At 41.5% G+C, this 16,560-nt stretch overlaps 1 protein-coding gene across 1 annotated transcript in view; it reads right to left on the bottom strand.

Moving 5' to 3' along the window:
* The window catches only part of LPIN2 (lipin 2), a 157,934-nt gene that overhangs the window by 38,006 nt on the left and 103,368 nt on the right, over nt 1-16,560 (bottom strand). The window contains exons 9-13 of the mRNA XM_089678201.1: nt 15,071-15,258; nt 13,404-13,497; nt 10,363-10,432; nt 10,165-10,260; nt 6,284-6,363 (exon numbers count right to left, since the gene is read on the bottom strand). Of these exons, the coding sequence (XP_089534327.1) occupies nt 6,284-6,363; nt 10,165-10,260; nt 10,363-10,432; nt 13,404-13,497; nt 15,071-15,258 (528 nt within the window). The remainder of the gene's footprint in view (nt 1-6,283; nt 6,364-10,164; nt 10,261-10,362; nt 10,433-13,403; nt 13,498-15,070; nt 15,259-16,560) is intronic.

Raw genomic sequence — 16,560 nt, 5'->3', positions numbered from 1 at the left:
TTGTGGCGCATGTATTTATTTTCTTATTTGCCATTTTGATCTGAGTGCAGCCCTACTAGTTTGACAGAAGCCGATCATTCAACTGTCTTCTGATGAACAGGATTGCTGGAAAACCTTGATCAATCAGTGGCTGCAGTGCTCATCAGTGTATTCTGATAGCAGAGAGTCCCCACTGTCACAATACAGTAGCACAGCAGGAGGGATTCCTGCAGCCACATTGTTTCCAAACCACTTTTATTGTTCATACCCAGTGTTGCACTTCTGTACCCCTTCCCCTTTGGTGTTCCTGTTGAGTAGCTCCCCTGGTGCTGTTGAATACCTTTTCAGCTGTGAATATACAGCTCATATCTGGGTACATTCATTAATAATCTCCTGGGTACCAGCATTATCTTATGTTCTGTGAGGGGGTCGGAGTATCTTGTGCGCTCACACTTTTGTGGCGCATGTACTTATTTTCTTATTTGCCATTGGCACAGCTGCCAAGGAAGAAACAGCGTGCGTTTTTCTCAGTGAATGAAAACATTCCCAGATTGGGGGTGGAGAGGAGGGGCAACGACATCACAATCTTTGCCTTGCCCAGTCAGACAATAATTTATATTCAGTGAAAAAAAAACAAGGCGTACTTTTAATAGGAGGGATATATTAGGAAGCAAGTGAATATGTTGTCCCTGACGTAATAGCAGACAAAATGAGCAAGCATAAAGATTTGAGTGACTTTGACAAGTGTCAGATTGTAATGGCTAGATGAATGGGTCAGAGCAACTCCAAACCTGCAGTGACTTTTATGGGATGTTCCTGGTCCGCAGTGGTCAGGACCTACCAAAAGTGGTCCAAGCAATGAAAATCAAAGAACCAGCGACAGGGTTATGGGCAGCCAGGGCTTATTGAGGCACATAGGGAGCAAAGGCTGCCCTGTGCAGCCTGAGCCAACAGAAGAACTACTGTAGCTGAAATTGCTGAAAAAGATAATGCTGGTTCCAATGGAAAGGTGTCAGAATACACAGAGCATCTAAGTTGGTTGCATTGTCAATGTTGCTGACTTGTGTTCATAGCCAAAAGCACCTACAATGGCTACATGAACTCTAGGCTCCCCATTTTCTCTCTGTGCCATCATAGGAAGCTACTTCCTATGGGGGCACGTGTGCAGGCTCAATCTGGAGATCAGCTGTGTGGGCTCATTGAGTCATGCGGTGTGGCTCGGCCCCACCACCTGCTCCCTCCTCATCGGATTTGATTGACAGAGGCAGGAAGAATAGCTACCAATGCTGCCTCCATGTCCGCTGATGACAGAGGAGGAGAGAGAGAGTGAGCAGCGCTAGATTGAGATCAGGCATTTGGGGGAAATTGAACATAGGTTTTTTTTATCTTAATGCAGAAAATGCATTAAGGTAAAAAAAAAAAAACCTTAGCCTTTACAACCACTTTAAAATGATCTGCTACTAACGGCTTGGTGCTATATACCACAGCACACCTACAAGTCTAGTAGCATCTATACCTTGACAGGTTATGGTGGGTGATCATAATCTTATGGCTAATCAACTGCATACATATTATATCTTGAGTTCAGCTTTACTACACAAGACAAGTGTCTCAATTGTGAAAAGGCTGTCTCTCTCTCCCATTTCTCAAGAGTGCTTTACAAGTTATTTCCCTCTATGCTGTCAAGATAGACATGCAGAAGCTCAAAAGACGAAATATAGAAAATAGATGCAGGTTTACTGATATATATTTACATATGTGGGCAGATCTGGGCTATACACGGTCCCATTCTAGAACTTACATTATTTGATCCACATTAATGAAAATTGTTGTCAAACTTGAATCCCTTCCAATTTGAATTAGTATTTTTAGTAACAGTCATGTATGGGTACAAGCTGACATGGGAGCCTATACTGACCCTATATGGTACCTAAAAAGACAAATCCCAAGAGTAATACAAAACAGGTGTAAACAGCAAGTGCTAACAGTGGGTCACTGTTTTAGTCTTGTAACAAGTGCCGTGTCTCAGGTGCATGGAAGGCCTCCAGGCATGAATCTGACTGGAAGCCAATGGAAAGTAAAAGTCAATTAAGGCTCTTTTATGCGACAGTGTTAGCTTAATCACTCCAAACAGGGCAATGAGGAAAAGCAGCTTCCCAGTTGTTTGCTTTTTCTGTCATAACTAAATATCTATTGAATAAGTCATGATGACTTGACTTCTGTAAAAATAGTGTGATATACTGTTGTGATTTTTTTTTGTTTTATGTTTTTTTTAGATTTATTACTCTGCTGAAAAGTCTGGATGAAGGAAATTACCAAGATTAACATGGCTGACGTAATTTATTATAAAAAGCTGAAAAGAGACAGTAGGCCTCATATGTTTCAAGATATGACTGTCAACAGCCAACTGTACTCCTCCCTAGCAACCAATCAGATCAGTTCTCTGCCATTCAGCAGTACAGGTTTGAATTTGACTGCCAGCTGTAAAGAAACACAGTTCTTTTTAATAAATATTGTCTTTTGTAGTCCTTTTTATAAGACATAATGGGTGGAAGGAAGAAGTGTACATATGAATTAAACTATGCATTTTAACAACGCAGAAAAAAAGGAAAGCGGTTACCTCTGCTTTACAAAAACATAAAACATGCACACAGCTGCTAGCACCACTGTGAAAACCACCAAACACAGTACAACGCAAAAGTTCAAATACACTCACAGTGCAGCGCTCAAATCAATGACTTTACATAAAAATCAAATAATATACAAGTATCAATATATCAATCAATATACCTAGACAGCTGTCCACATGCATGAGAGAACATGTGTAGGACATCAAGAAAGGGTTCTTTTGGGGTATAGAAAGGTATAAGAGGCACTGGAGAGGGGGAAAGTTTATAAGGTAGCCGAGGAAGAAGGAATCCTGATGAATTTATAATTAGGGTTGCACCGATACCAATATTGGTGTCAATACTAAACATTTGCATGAGTACTCGTGAAAATGCGCTATGATACTTATGCTTAAGTACTCGCCGATACCGATTACATATTCCTTTGCAGTGCGACTTGAGCCCATACAAAATGAAAGAGCACAAATAGTACTGCAAAGAATCACATGTGATTTGCACTGGAATGCGGTGCAATTCTTGTCCGAATCACACATGGTTTCTCTGCAGGTGTGATTTGAGCAATTAATTTTGTAAAGGCAAAGGAATCAGTAATCGGTATCGGCAAGTACTTAAGCATAAGTATCGTTTGGGCTCCAACAGATTTATTAGTGATATATAATGTATCTACAATATTATTTATTTATACCTGTGACCCATAATATATATATTTTTTTAAATCAGAAAGTAGCGTTTATTAAAAGGTGAACTCGGAGCAAAATGTTTTCCCATGTAGTGGAGCTGTGCCCGCACAGCATGGATTAAATGTTCCTTTTTTTCTGAGAGAGAGGGGAGCGGAGACATACTTACCTAATCCTCCAATCCTCCCAGCATAAGACTGGTTCAGCACTCCCTGCGCTCCAGCCGTCTGTAATAGTGGAATGTTCCAGATGTCATCATGCACAGAGGAAGCTCCGTAGACCAGGAAAAGTCCACCGCTGGACTGTGGGGGAGCAGCATTTTCCAGAGAAACAAAGGATCGGGTGAGTATATGCTTTCTGCTCACCCCTAAAAATGTGCAGTTGACACATGCAGTGTGGGCACAGCCTCATTGCATTGAAGAAAAAAAAATTGCCCAGAGTTCAGCTTCAAACATTTAAACATACAGTCCAACATACAAACAGAAAAGATTCCAGTGTATGCAGACAACCACTTCGTAAATACAGTGCACAATCTGGTAAAAGATAAACCAATATTGACTCAGTGTACATAAGAGTGTTGTTGCTGGAAAGGGAGACAGCATGACTACCCGGTTTGTGCTTTAGTCAATTTAAAAACTACTAAATATAGAGGTGCAAGCTTAGCAAAATGGGTAAGGGGTGTTACAGCAACCTATGCAATACCAAATCAAGAGGCGGAAGACCCCCGGGGTGGCCAACCAGGCATCCCAGAGTTTCTCAAATTTCACTGGGCGTCCACTGTGGAGATAAATTAAACTATAATATGTTAATGTAACTCCCATAACCATTCCTCCAGGGTTGGAGGAAGTTCCGATTTCTAATAGTGAAGTATCAATTTGCAATCCTGAAACAACGCCTTGGTGACTGCCTCAATCAGATGTAACTGCAGTACGACATTATCAAGTATATCTAATATGCATTGTTTTGGGTCAAGCTATATGGTGGTTTGAAAAACAGAATTAAGAGTATCCACCACTGATGGCCAGTAGCAGAGTAACTTAGGACATCACCATAACATATGAATGAGATCCCCATGGTACCTTTACATTTGCTCTATATAGGTTCCTATCTTAGCCCTACAGCATGCGGTTTAACAGGAGTATACTGAACTTTTGAAAGGATATATAAAATAATTTAAAAATTAATGTTCCATATAATATTTTATATATGATTTTTGCCAGAATTTGTTTGATAAATGATTTTTGATATATTTTTAGAGATTGGTATTTAGGAAAAAAAAATATAGTGATTAGGATGATTTTATAATAAAAGATTTTAGTTTTAGGTTAATTTATATGATTTTATATAATGTCTGTGGATCTTGCTGATATACAGTAGTTTTATTAGTCGAATGTATATCAAAGAATTAGGAAGAAACAGAGTTTTGTACAGAGTGTTGATAGAGTGCTGCCAATGCCTTACCAACAATGTTTATCCATTATTAAAAGCGCCGGGGTCTTTTGTGGTTTGCTTACTACGGGAATGGGCGGCAGCTCAGAGTTTTAAGTGTGGTGTACTGTCAATCCAGCCTACTTTTGATAACGTCTGGAGGATGCAGCTTCTGACATCACCGTAGTCAGATTGCCATACTTGCAGCGGGGCTGTACGGCATATATCTCAGCCAGGGGCATAACTAGAAACTTCAAGTCCCTGGTGCAAGAAACCATGAAGGGCCCCCCGCTTTTTCTCCAAGCTTGGGGCCCTTTTCTCCTATTGCAGGGCACTTTGTTACAGTCCCGCAGCGGGACCCTTTCGCATGTTCTTCAGCGGGCCCCCTTCCTGCTGTCTTGGGTAGGGTTGCCACCTTTTCTTCAAATCAAACCAAAACACTTACATAGCGCCCCTTACATCAAACTCTGCAGAGCTCCTTACATCAGAGTTTGCAGAGAGCCCCATACATCAGAGACTGACAAATCTGCAGATCCCTCTTGTAACAGATTCTAGAGAATTTCCACTTACACGGTAAGGGGGATCTCTGTGGACTCTGGAATGTCAAGGGGAACCCTGATTTAGAGGTGGCTCTGATGTAAGGGGGAATGCTGTGGAATCTGGTATAAAGAGGAACTCTGATGTAAGGGGGGCTTTGGTAAGCAGAGACCCCGTTACATCAGAGTCCACAGAGCACCCCCTAAATCTGAGTTCCCCCTTACATTATTGTAAACTCAGAGGCAGAAGAGAGAAAGGGAGAAGGGGCCACTTCACTCACACACAGGGGATGAAGAGTGAGATCCCTCACCAACGATGGAGGTTTCCCTTTTCCTGAGGCCCAGCAATGCTGGGGACTGTGGGCAAGGCAGAAGCAGAAAGAGAGCAGGAGGAGGAGCAGCAGAACTAGCTCTCTTTCCTCTCCTGTCTGTGCGGGGGTGGGAGGAGATGGTTGGCAGTTGCGAGTGCAATTCTCTTGATATATATTATAATCTCCATTGAGCACTATGAGCGGTTCATCTCTTCTATGGGCTTATGCCACAATACTAAATTGACCTGTGAAAATGGAGAAAGCCTGCAGTACTAGGAGTTGAATTCTAAACATCTATACTAAGCAGGAGTCCTGAGGATAGTCACCATATTACTGAAAATCTTGTTTTGACCTCTGATTTTATGTTGAGGTCCATCAGGAAAGGTGAGAGTACACCTTATTGGGCATGGTAGTAGTTGGAGAAGAGCACATTTTTGAAATGTAGACCACCACATTGTACTTTATTGTATAAGATTGTGAAGAAAAGTGGACATTTATCAGGTTTACATTATGATTTCTATAGATTATATAATGTGTGTTTCACTTTTATTTCACTATTGGCATATTTTTTGTATTTTAGATAAATTTAAAAACAATATTGGTTGATATAATGCATATTAATTGATTTTTATGTAAAGTCATTGGTTTGAGCGCTGCACAAAGTATACATTCACAACACAGAGAAGGTACTTTCTATCATTACAACTAACAGTTAGTACAGTTACCGGATAGCAGGTGGATCCTTGGTTTCTGATACTTGCTCACTGGCCACGTCTGTGTCCAGTTTCTCCTCCTTTGCGTCTGGCTGTAAAAAAACAAACAAACAAGGCAGAACAAATCATATAAAACTGAAAAATGACAGTCAAACCTCATTTTAACATGTACTGTAAGTAATTTTTGTAATGTTTTTATTTTTATGTATTTACTAGGCCCACTAGGGTAGGGTAAGAGCACTGTCACCAAAATAAGAGGGCAAATTCAGAATTTAAAGCTATCACAAGAGCAAGAGGTGAGGTTAAATCTTCCAGTATGGAGAGATGTTTCAACAACAACTCTCTAAGGTGCGAAGTTTCCTCATATTGGGAAGATTTCGTCTCCGTTCACACTAGTGCGATTTCAGATTGTTTTCAATGGTGCCAGTTCATATAAATGCAACTCAGCATTGAACTACTTTGGTGCAATTTCAGTGCGATTTTGGCCCCATAGTATTTGCAACCACATAATCGCACTTAAAATTTATCACAATTGCAGCAGTGTGAACCTAGCCTTCATCTCAATTTCTGTTGCATCTCTGGGGCAGGAAGTAAATGGACACAGTTTGGGGTTAAAAAAAAAACAAAAAACAAACATACACATATAAAATAAATAAATTCCCTACACTATCCAAAACTATGAATTACAGCAGTTTTAAAAATGAGCTGGGTTAATTAAGTGTAATATGTATGACGCCATGTGGACTTCTTTCTTCTACTTACATTTGTCCTAAACACGGAGTACAGCTATTGTTATGCTCCCAGCGTTCTGACAGGAGAGATTTGGCTGTGTGACTGCCCACCCCTCCCCTCCGCTGTCTATTCACTGAAGGCTATGTATTTTGTGAATTGGTTCACATAATACAAAGCCTTCTGTGATTGGGCAAGAGGAGAAGTGGGGCAGGCAGAGTGGCTGCATACAGCTCCGTTGCTGTATCTGAGAACTGAGGATCTAGCATAGGTGCACCGGAAGTATAGTGATAGTTATACACCAGTGCTTAGTCAAAATGTGAATAGAAGATACAGGTCCACAAGGTGGCATACACTTTGTTTGATGTAACCCATTAGAAGCCAGCAGATTTTTAAAATTGCTGCAATTTCTGAAGTTCTTTAACCCTTTCATGCCAGCGTCTCTCGGCCCTTTAAGGGATTCTCATGACTGTCACAGCAGTCACATGATTGGAAAGGTCCCGACTGCAAGAAGAGACTGGGAACTTTTCATGGGACGCTGACACATGTGCTGGAAGCGCGCAGGGCGCATGCTCTCAGCACATGTTTGTTTACAATGGTATGCAAATATGCGGCTGCTCAGCGTCAAGGCCCAGCCACCAAGAGTCCGTGTGAAGAGATTAAAGGAGAAGTACAGCCAAAGCTCATTCAGAAGTTTGTTTTGCACTCCTGTGACCCGTTTTCAGCCGACAGCAGGGTCCAGGCTGGGGAAAGATCCCGACTTCAAAGTTGGGATCCACCCCAAAGACTGGAGTGGTAACTAGCTCAAAATCTACTGCTTCACTGCCTGTGCATGCACAGTATCATCCATTGGGCTTCATGCACACTGTGCTCATTTGGACGCCTTTTTCCTTACAAGAAAAAAGCAGCTTAGAAAATAGCCGTGTTTTTTGCAAGCATTTGTGCATGTTTGGCATTAATGCATTCAACTGGCCAGAATAATAATTTATACTGGTCATTAGAGTGCATCAAAACACATTTGTGCCTGTAAGTGCCTATGTGTGCATGGACACAATATTATTATTATACATGATTTATATAGCGCCAACAGTTTGCTCAGCACTTTACAATATAAAAGGAGACAATACAGCAACTATACAGTTCAATAAAAGAGGATTAGGCTCCTTGGAGCTTACAATCTAAGAGGGAGGTGCTGGTGGTACAAAAGGTTATAAAACTGTGGGGGATGGACTGATAACAGAAATAGACGATTCGGTTATTAGCTGAAGGCAGGATAGGCTTCCCTCAAGAAATGGGTTTTCAGAGATCGCCTAAAAGTGGGCAGAGTAGGCGATAGACGGATAGATTGGGGTAGAGCGTTCCAGAGGATGGGGAGGCTCTGGAGAGGTCCTGATAATGTTTTGAATTTTATTCATTGGGCAATGGGAAGCCAGTGAAGGGATTGGCAGAGAGGGATGGCAGATATGGAATGGTTTGTAAGGTGGATAAGTCTGGCAGCAGAATTCATGATAGACTGAAGAGGGGATAGCATGCGATTAGGTAGGTCAATGAGGAGGGAGTTACAATAGTCAAGGCAAGAGATAACAAGGGAGTGAATAAGTTGCTTAGTGGCTTCAGTGGTTAAAAACAGGAGTATCTTGGAGATGTTGCGGAGGAGAAGATTTGGACAGTGATTGGATTTGGGGCTGAAAGGACAGATGGGAGTCTAGGATTACACCTAGTACCCTGGGATGAGGAGAGGGACTGACGGTTGTATTATTGATCTTGATGGAGAAGTCAGGGGAGGGGGCACGGGCTGGAGGGAATAGTATGAGCTCCGTTTTAGAAAGATTTAGTTTGAGGAAGTGCAATGACATCCATGCCGATATGTCACTTAGTAGGTTAGTATTGCGCGAGGAGACTGAAGGGGTGAGGTGAAAAGAAAGATAGATTTGTGTGTCATCAGCATAGAGATGGTACTTGAAGCCATGGGAGTTTATCAAGTGACCAAGGGAGGAGGTGTAGATTGAGATGAGAAGGGGTCTGAGCACAGAACCTTGAGGGAACCCTACAGAAAGTGGAAGTGGAGCGGAGGAGACAGTTATAGGTAACACTGAAGGAGCGCTGTGATATGCACGAGGAGAACCAGGAGAGAGCCGAGTCTCGGGGGCCAAGTGGAGGTTTTTTTTTTGGAGGAGGGGATGGTCAACAGTATCAAAAGCCACAGAGAGGTCAAGAAGTAAGAGTATGGAGTAGTAGCCATTGGTTCTAGTAGTAGCTAACATAGAAGGGCATTTAGAAGCAGGGAAAAAAAGAAAGCATTAAACTCATGTGAAACAGGCTTATTTTAGCTGCAGTGTGTATGAGGCTTCAGACTTTAACTGGATGTTGCTCCAACAGAATATGTGCGTCCCACTCAATTCTATGGGACAAATCTTCAGGGATGTGAGCAGTTCTGCACTAGATTTTGCCAGCCAGGAAGTAATAAATGCAAGAGGTCTTCATTGTCAGGGGAAAATAAGCAAAATAAGCACCTGGGTGGGAAGAAAGTTTCAGCGGTGAAAAATTTTGGGAACTATAGAATTGTGGTTGGGGGGGGGGGGGGGGGATTACTTAGAGTGACACTAAAGGCTTCCCCTAAACAAAAATAAAAAAATGTTTGTACTTGCCTGCTTTGTGCAAGGATATTGCACAGCGGTCCATTACTACTTGTTCTGGTGCCCCCTGCTGGGTGCTCTTTGCTTCTCCTCTCCTGAGCGTGACCCCCATTAGCAAGCCATGTGCTATAGGGTCACACAAATGATGGCTTGCTCTGGAGCTGGGCTGTGTGCATCCACAGATACGCACAGCGCGAGTCAGCCACACCTCCCACATCACTGGATTTCACTAACAGCAGCAGGAGCCATTGGCCAGCTGTTCCGCAGCACTGGATTGATTGAAAGACGGGCTCAGGTAAGTATTTAGGAAGGAGGGTAAAGAAAAAGCAAGTGTAAGGTTTTTTTTGTACCCTAATGCAAGTAATGCATTAAGGCAAAAAACCTTTCGACTTTAGAACCACATTAATGATGAATACACTTTATGTAAAAGCCTACTTTTTAAAATGTTTCTCATACGTGTCATTTTTCACAAGAAGGGGTTCAATTATTAGTGTACATTATTCAGCTCAGAAAGCAACACTGACTTACCTGTTTAACGCCAGAACCACCATCTTTTTTTCGCCAGAACCACCATCTTCCAGATTTCTTTGGCATCTTTTCTTTCATCCAGGACTCAATGGTATTCTAAAAACAAAACTAATATGTGATGTTGAAGAAACAAAAGGTGCAATAATGCCAAAAGTGTCAAAAATCACAGATCGCAAAAATTAAAAACAAGACACTAACCTTGGGTAAGTTTTTTTGAAATACTTGCAAACTCAGGATCATCGGTGCTGCCAGTACCCAGTTATAGTACCTGCAAAACAGTAAGGTTATCACAGTACACATAATATTAGTTAGTTCATTCACACACACACACACACACACACGCAGACAAAAATTAAATTACATATCAGTTACAATGAAATTCGACACCAGTCCATCCAGATCAACCTGTGTGTGGGTGTGTGTGTATTATGTATGTCTTTACCACTTCCCTTATCCATGTATATTGTGCTCAATAAGATGCCCATCTAAGAGTTTTTTTTTTAAATTAGCAACATTTCCCACTGCAACCACCAATTGTGGAAGAGACTTCCATATCCTTATAGCTCTAACTAGCCGCTTCTGTGCTGCCCTATAGCAGAAATACCGCTACAGGGCAGCATGGGTGCGCAAAATCACGTATATATACACGTGATTTCGCAGTTCCAGGTAGGGGCTGCACGCGCGCCCTACCAGCGCCGCCATAGCTGTCAATCACCGGGTCCTGGACGGTGATTTCTCAGTGGTACCCGGTGATCTGTGAGCATCTCCAAAGGGGAAGAGACCTGTGTATAAACACAGATCTCTCTCCTGTCAGCTCCTGCACACTGCTTTGTATGGCTCTGTAAAACAGGACTGGTCCTAGGCCAGAGCCCTGAGCCACCCCTCTTAACTGCAGACCATTCAGAAGATATGTTATTTATCAACACCCTCTGGATGCACCCCTGTAACTAGCTCTCTATCCAGGTACATACACTATTGTCAATGTCAACAGCCCTCAATTTGTGGAAGCATGTATGGGGTACCGTGTCAAACTGACGATAAAACTCTGGCAGAACATCAGGAGCCAACAGAAGCACCAAATTTAAAAACAAAAAAAACAAGGGCTAGATATCATCTGGTTCCGAGGCTTTTGAGAGAAACATTATGACCGCTTCTCTTTATATTTCCAATTTTAGCATAATTTCCAGTCATATATAAAAATGCCATCAAATCCAGTTATCCTTGAAATAATTAGGCCTCATACTTAAGCGCACCCCCGTCTGAGGGCTGTGTTTTCCCTGCACAGGAACTCCATACATTGCCGGAAGGCAGTCCTATTCATGTCGTGTGCACCCAGAAGAGCCGACAGCTGTCAGGAAGCAACATGGCAGCACAAGACCAGTGCAGCGAAGAGAATCCCAGCAGATCAACGATGGATATCTAGCTAGGGGAGTATCCTTACTGTGCAGAACACAGTATCAGGTAAGCAGGGGGGAAAATATTAGGGGGGGGGGGATATTGGGGGTTAGAGGCAGAAGTTCCTCTAAGTGTGAGTGAATTAGGACTTAAATGTCCTTTGACATGCAACTAACATAAGTACCCAAATCTCCTTTGATATCAGCCTCTTTTTTTTTCCTCTGCACAGTGGCATTCAGACCAGATTTGGGAGGATCAGCACTTTGAGCCAAACACAGCTCTACTGTATTGCAACATGCTATCAATCTTATGACCTAATTAGTGTGTTTTTTTATTTTAGCCATCATGCACACCAGACGTGTTGATACCGCTAGTAACGTTAGCTGTGTAAAGGCACATTAAAAACGTGAGTTTTTCAGCCTTTTTGCATTAGCATTTAGCCGCGATTAGCGGTGTTTTCCCACGGTTTTACTCATTTGAGTTTTTTTTTTTAACCAAAAAAAAATATTTTTTTTTTTAGTCATAAAACCATCCAAAAACGCCGGTTTGCGGTGTTTTAGCACATTTTTCAGCATTAGAGTGTTTTTACAGCTAAAAAACTCCTCTAGAAGCCCACTAGTTCTGGATTTTTTTCCAGCCAAAAAACATTGATTACAGTCTATGTGTTTATGGACACATAGAATAACATGCTGGGGAGTTTACTAGCTGTAGAAAAAAAACCTCAAAAGCCAAAAACAGCAGCTGTAAAAACGTCCAGTGTGCATGAGGGTTTATTGTCCAAATTGGAGAGTGGGGTGGCCATGGTTTAACAATAGTGGAGTCTGTAGAGAGGTCCAGGATTTGGCCATGCTGTCTAACAGGAGTGTCTGGATCAGCCTCTCTCAACCAGGGTGCCCAGGAACCCTGGGGTGCCTTAAGGTTTCTTCAGGGGTGCCTTGGCAAAATGTCTAAAAATTGGTAAAAAGTTCTATGCAAGCCAGAGGGTGGAACAATCCTGCATTTTAGTTACACAAAGCCATAGGTTTTCATTGTGCATTATTACGACCAGTGTCCTGACAACCAATGACATCATCAGTTGATGAGGATGTCAGCTGCCTGCACAGCATCCTAGTTTCACCCTCCCCTACCCCTCTCTATCATTGCTGGGGTCACATTAGCTCACTGATGTATAAAAACTGAGGGAGAAGAGAAACATAGGAATACTAGACAGTGTGCAAAAGTGTATTTGCTTTAGAAGAATAAATCACCTCTAATGTTGGGTGTCCTACATGTGTGGATGGTGCTGCATTATAAAAAAATGTTGGAAGAGTTTTCACATTTTAGAATGGGGTGCTTCGAGCCTGTCCATAATTTTAAAGGGTGCCTTGACTGAAAAAAGTTTGAGAAACACTGGTCTGGATTATAAGTATGACTGAAAAACATTGCAAATGCTTTGGCAGGTAAACCCATTCAAACAGGTATTTGCGTATTTAGTTGCTGGCCTGGAGTTTTGTTTTAGATTTGTGCCTTTGCTGATGTTACTTGTAATATGAAGTAAAAATCACCAGTAATTCAAACATAAACTGTACACGTGGCTTCAAAACACACCACACATGTAGTCTGTACAAGGAAAATTGCTAACAGGCACACAGTAACACATGGTAAAGATTCTCATCTTTACCCCTTGCTTGTTGCTGCTGATTTGCCCCCCACAGGAACGAAATCTCAGACTACAATATGTGCAATAATGAAACCCAAAGAAGCAACTGACTGAGCAGGCCATGGTTAATAACCATCAACTATACAGGCAACCACAACAGGAGTCAGACAAGCCTGGGCCATGGTGGTTTACTGTGTAATAATACCTGTTATAGATCCTCACAACTAAATTAGGATTGTCGATTATTCCTGGATTTTCTGCAAACTGTTGATATGTAATAAGGTGTTCCTTGAATTTCTCTAGAAACAAACAAAAAAATTAGTTTCGATAAAAAAAGACTAAGAGACCTCATATTTAAAGCTCAACTCCAACCATTAAGTTTTGGATAGAGTGGAATAACATTTTTTATCACGTTTTTATGCTCATCTGAAAAGATTGTCCCTCACTTCCTTTCCCTTATAATACTAATAAATAGTCTGAATGTGTGGTTGTCAAAAGAAGAGAAAGGCACAGCGCAAGGCTCCATGTACACGGGACACTTCTGAACGATGGAAACGAACTGCTGAAAAACGTAGGTTAAAAAACGTCTGTTTAGCCGCGTTTGCATACTGCGTTTAGGAGCGTCTGCGTATAGAAGAGTATAGGAGACCTTCCAAAATGCCCAGAATGCACTGAGAACAGTAAAAAATTACTATTTCAGACATTTTGAGAGAAATAGAGAGAGTAGTATTTGTTGAGATTAGCTGTCTTTTTTTTTTTTTTATTGTTGTGGTGTTTGGATGTGTTCCAGCTCATTTATGTGCAGAAAATATTGCAGCATTGTCTAACAAATTTTCTTTCATGCGAAACCTCAAAGTATGGTGTACCAGGTCCATTTGAGTACCGGAAAAAATGATTTGCATGCATTTTTCATGATGAAAAAAGGCTCTGGACAGCATCTGGAAATGGAAAGGTTAAAAAAAAAAAAAATTTCCAAACGCAAATGCTTATAAATGCAGTTAGCTGCGTTTACAAGAGTTTGAAACGCTGATAAAAATCTATCCCTGAACGCAAGTTTGGTGCATTCAAAAAAACAACTGTAAACGACAGTGTACATGGACACATAGGAAAACATTAGGGAGAGTTCAGGGGCTGCTGAAAAAAAAAATGCAGAAAAGCTCCTAAATGTGAGTTTATCAGCTGCAGTGTACATGGAGCCCCAAAAAAAAACAAAAAAAACAAAAACCGCACACACAAAAAAAAAAGAAAAAAAAAAAACAACATTGTGAGAAATTCTAACCCCTTTCTCTTAATTATTGTCCTGACATAACACATATACAGGAGTATAGAGGACGTACAAGAGCGCAATAACCTGTGGAAACCAATCTGGAATCATTTAACAGAGTTTACTGCAGGTATCCAAAATCCGATGAGTTACTGCATTCTGTACTCACTACTTCTTGAATTGCTTTTTTTTCCCCGTTTTAAGTAAAACATACAACATGTAATAAGGAAACTGCTACAGATTTTGACCAGTAAAATCAACACTTCGTGACATTACCCCTGTGCAGAAGGGAGAGTCTAAATGATGGGCTGAGGCCTAAATCTTTGTACAGCTGGAGGCTGCTTATTATAGAACTTCTACATTTTAGATTAGCTAAGCTGCAGCAAACAGCATACTTTGTTAGAAAAATTCTATTATGTCATCTGGTCCCTGTGAGGTGTCTGTTCCACTAAGAGGCAGCATATGTCTACTAATCAGTAACATGGCATAAGGGAAAACAGCTTTCAGGAAGCAAATGAAAGACAAGTTTATCTGCCACTCTAAAAATTGCTAATGAATAAACTTCTGTAATGGGGCTGTTGTTGGGGAAAAGTGCCAGTAAAATTCACCTTTAGAGATCTCTCCATTCTCAGTTAGCCCTCCACACAGAGAGAGCGTGACATCTGGTAAGTCCATGGCTGAATCAGAGAGGCATTCTGTACCACTATCCGCAGCAGCGCTACCCACAGACTGGGGGGATTGGGAGCCTGAGAGCTGGTCTGATTCCATCCACTGCCTTGAACCTGGATCGGATTCGCTGTAATACAAGTATATTATTTCAGTGTAAATACAAATAGGACAAAACAAACGCTGCTCCAGGTGATTAGTGTGAAACGAGCCAGCACAGTGGCTAAGTGGTTAGCACTTCTGCCTGGCAGCACTAGGGTTGTTGATTCGAATCCCAACCACAGCACAACCTGCCTGGAGTTTAAATGTTCTCCCTGTGACTGCGTGGGTTTCCTCCGGGTACTATGGTTTACTCCCACACTCCAAAGACATGCTGGTAGGCTAACTGGATCCTGTCTAAATTGGTCCTAGTATGTGTATGTATGAATGTGAGTTAGGGACCTTAGATTGTATGCCCCTTGAGGATTAGAGACTGATGTGAATGTAGAATATATATATATAAAGCGCTGCGTAAACTGACAGCACTATATAAGTACCTGAAATAAATAACCATCCACTAGCCAAATTATATGAAGGTGCATGCACAGCTTGTTTGTAGGACTACAAATAGGAAAGACCGTATCAGGAACACCAAAGATTAACACGTTTCACGCAAAAAACTAGCGCTTACTAACCATAAGCACGAGTTGTTAGTGTGAAACGCGTTAACCTTTGATGTTCCCAATACTGTCTGTGATGCTGATTTTACTTTCACAGTAAAGATTGAAGAGTGCAGCGGATTCCAGATGTCTTTCCTATTTGTTAATACAAATAGCATCATACTTCTCATCAATGTAAACGTGAATGAACATACTACAGTGATTACTGAACGTACATTAAATGTAACAATGCTGCTGTCACTACAAGTCCATAAAAGGATAAGTGCTCTTTAAAGGGGAAATTCACCTTTGAATTGTTAAATAAGTTTTAATGATCCTTGTACTTGTCTAAATGAATCAGTCCAAATTCCAATTCTATCTGCGCTTTAGCTCAGCCTGTGAAACCACAATGTGTTTTCAGCAACACCAAAATCCCCATGGAGTCACTCACACTCATCCTCCCATCCACATCTTTGATTGACAGGTAAGGGCACACAGTAAGCACATTCACAATGTTCCCAGCAATCTCAAACTCGGCAACATAGATCCAAACTGTTCTAGCACACTCCCTGGTTTTGGACCTCACTGAACCATGCAGAAAGAATACATTTGCGCCCATGGACTGAGCAGTGCATGTTCGTTTTAACAGGATGGCATGGTTTACAGGGGAAGTCTTTGATGTTATTGACCCATCTGTGTATGAGTGAATGCAGAGGAGGATCACGTGCAGGATTTGAGCAGTGAATAGCTAAGAGCTATAAAAAGCTCTGCTCTTTGCAAATGTGGCTGGTTTC

The sequence above is a fragment of the Staurois parvus genome, unplaced genomic scaffold (genome assembly GCF_062004578.1).
Source record: "Staurois parvus isolate SC_StPar_1 unplaced genomic scaffold, SC_StPar_1.0 ptg000015l, whole genome shotgun sequence".
NCBI classification, from domain to species: domain Eukaryota; kingdom Metazoa; phylum Chordata; class Amphibia; order Anura; family Ranidae; genus Staurois; species Staurois parvus.
This window is presented reverse-complemented; position numbering and strand designations above follow the sequence as displayed.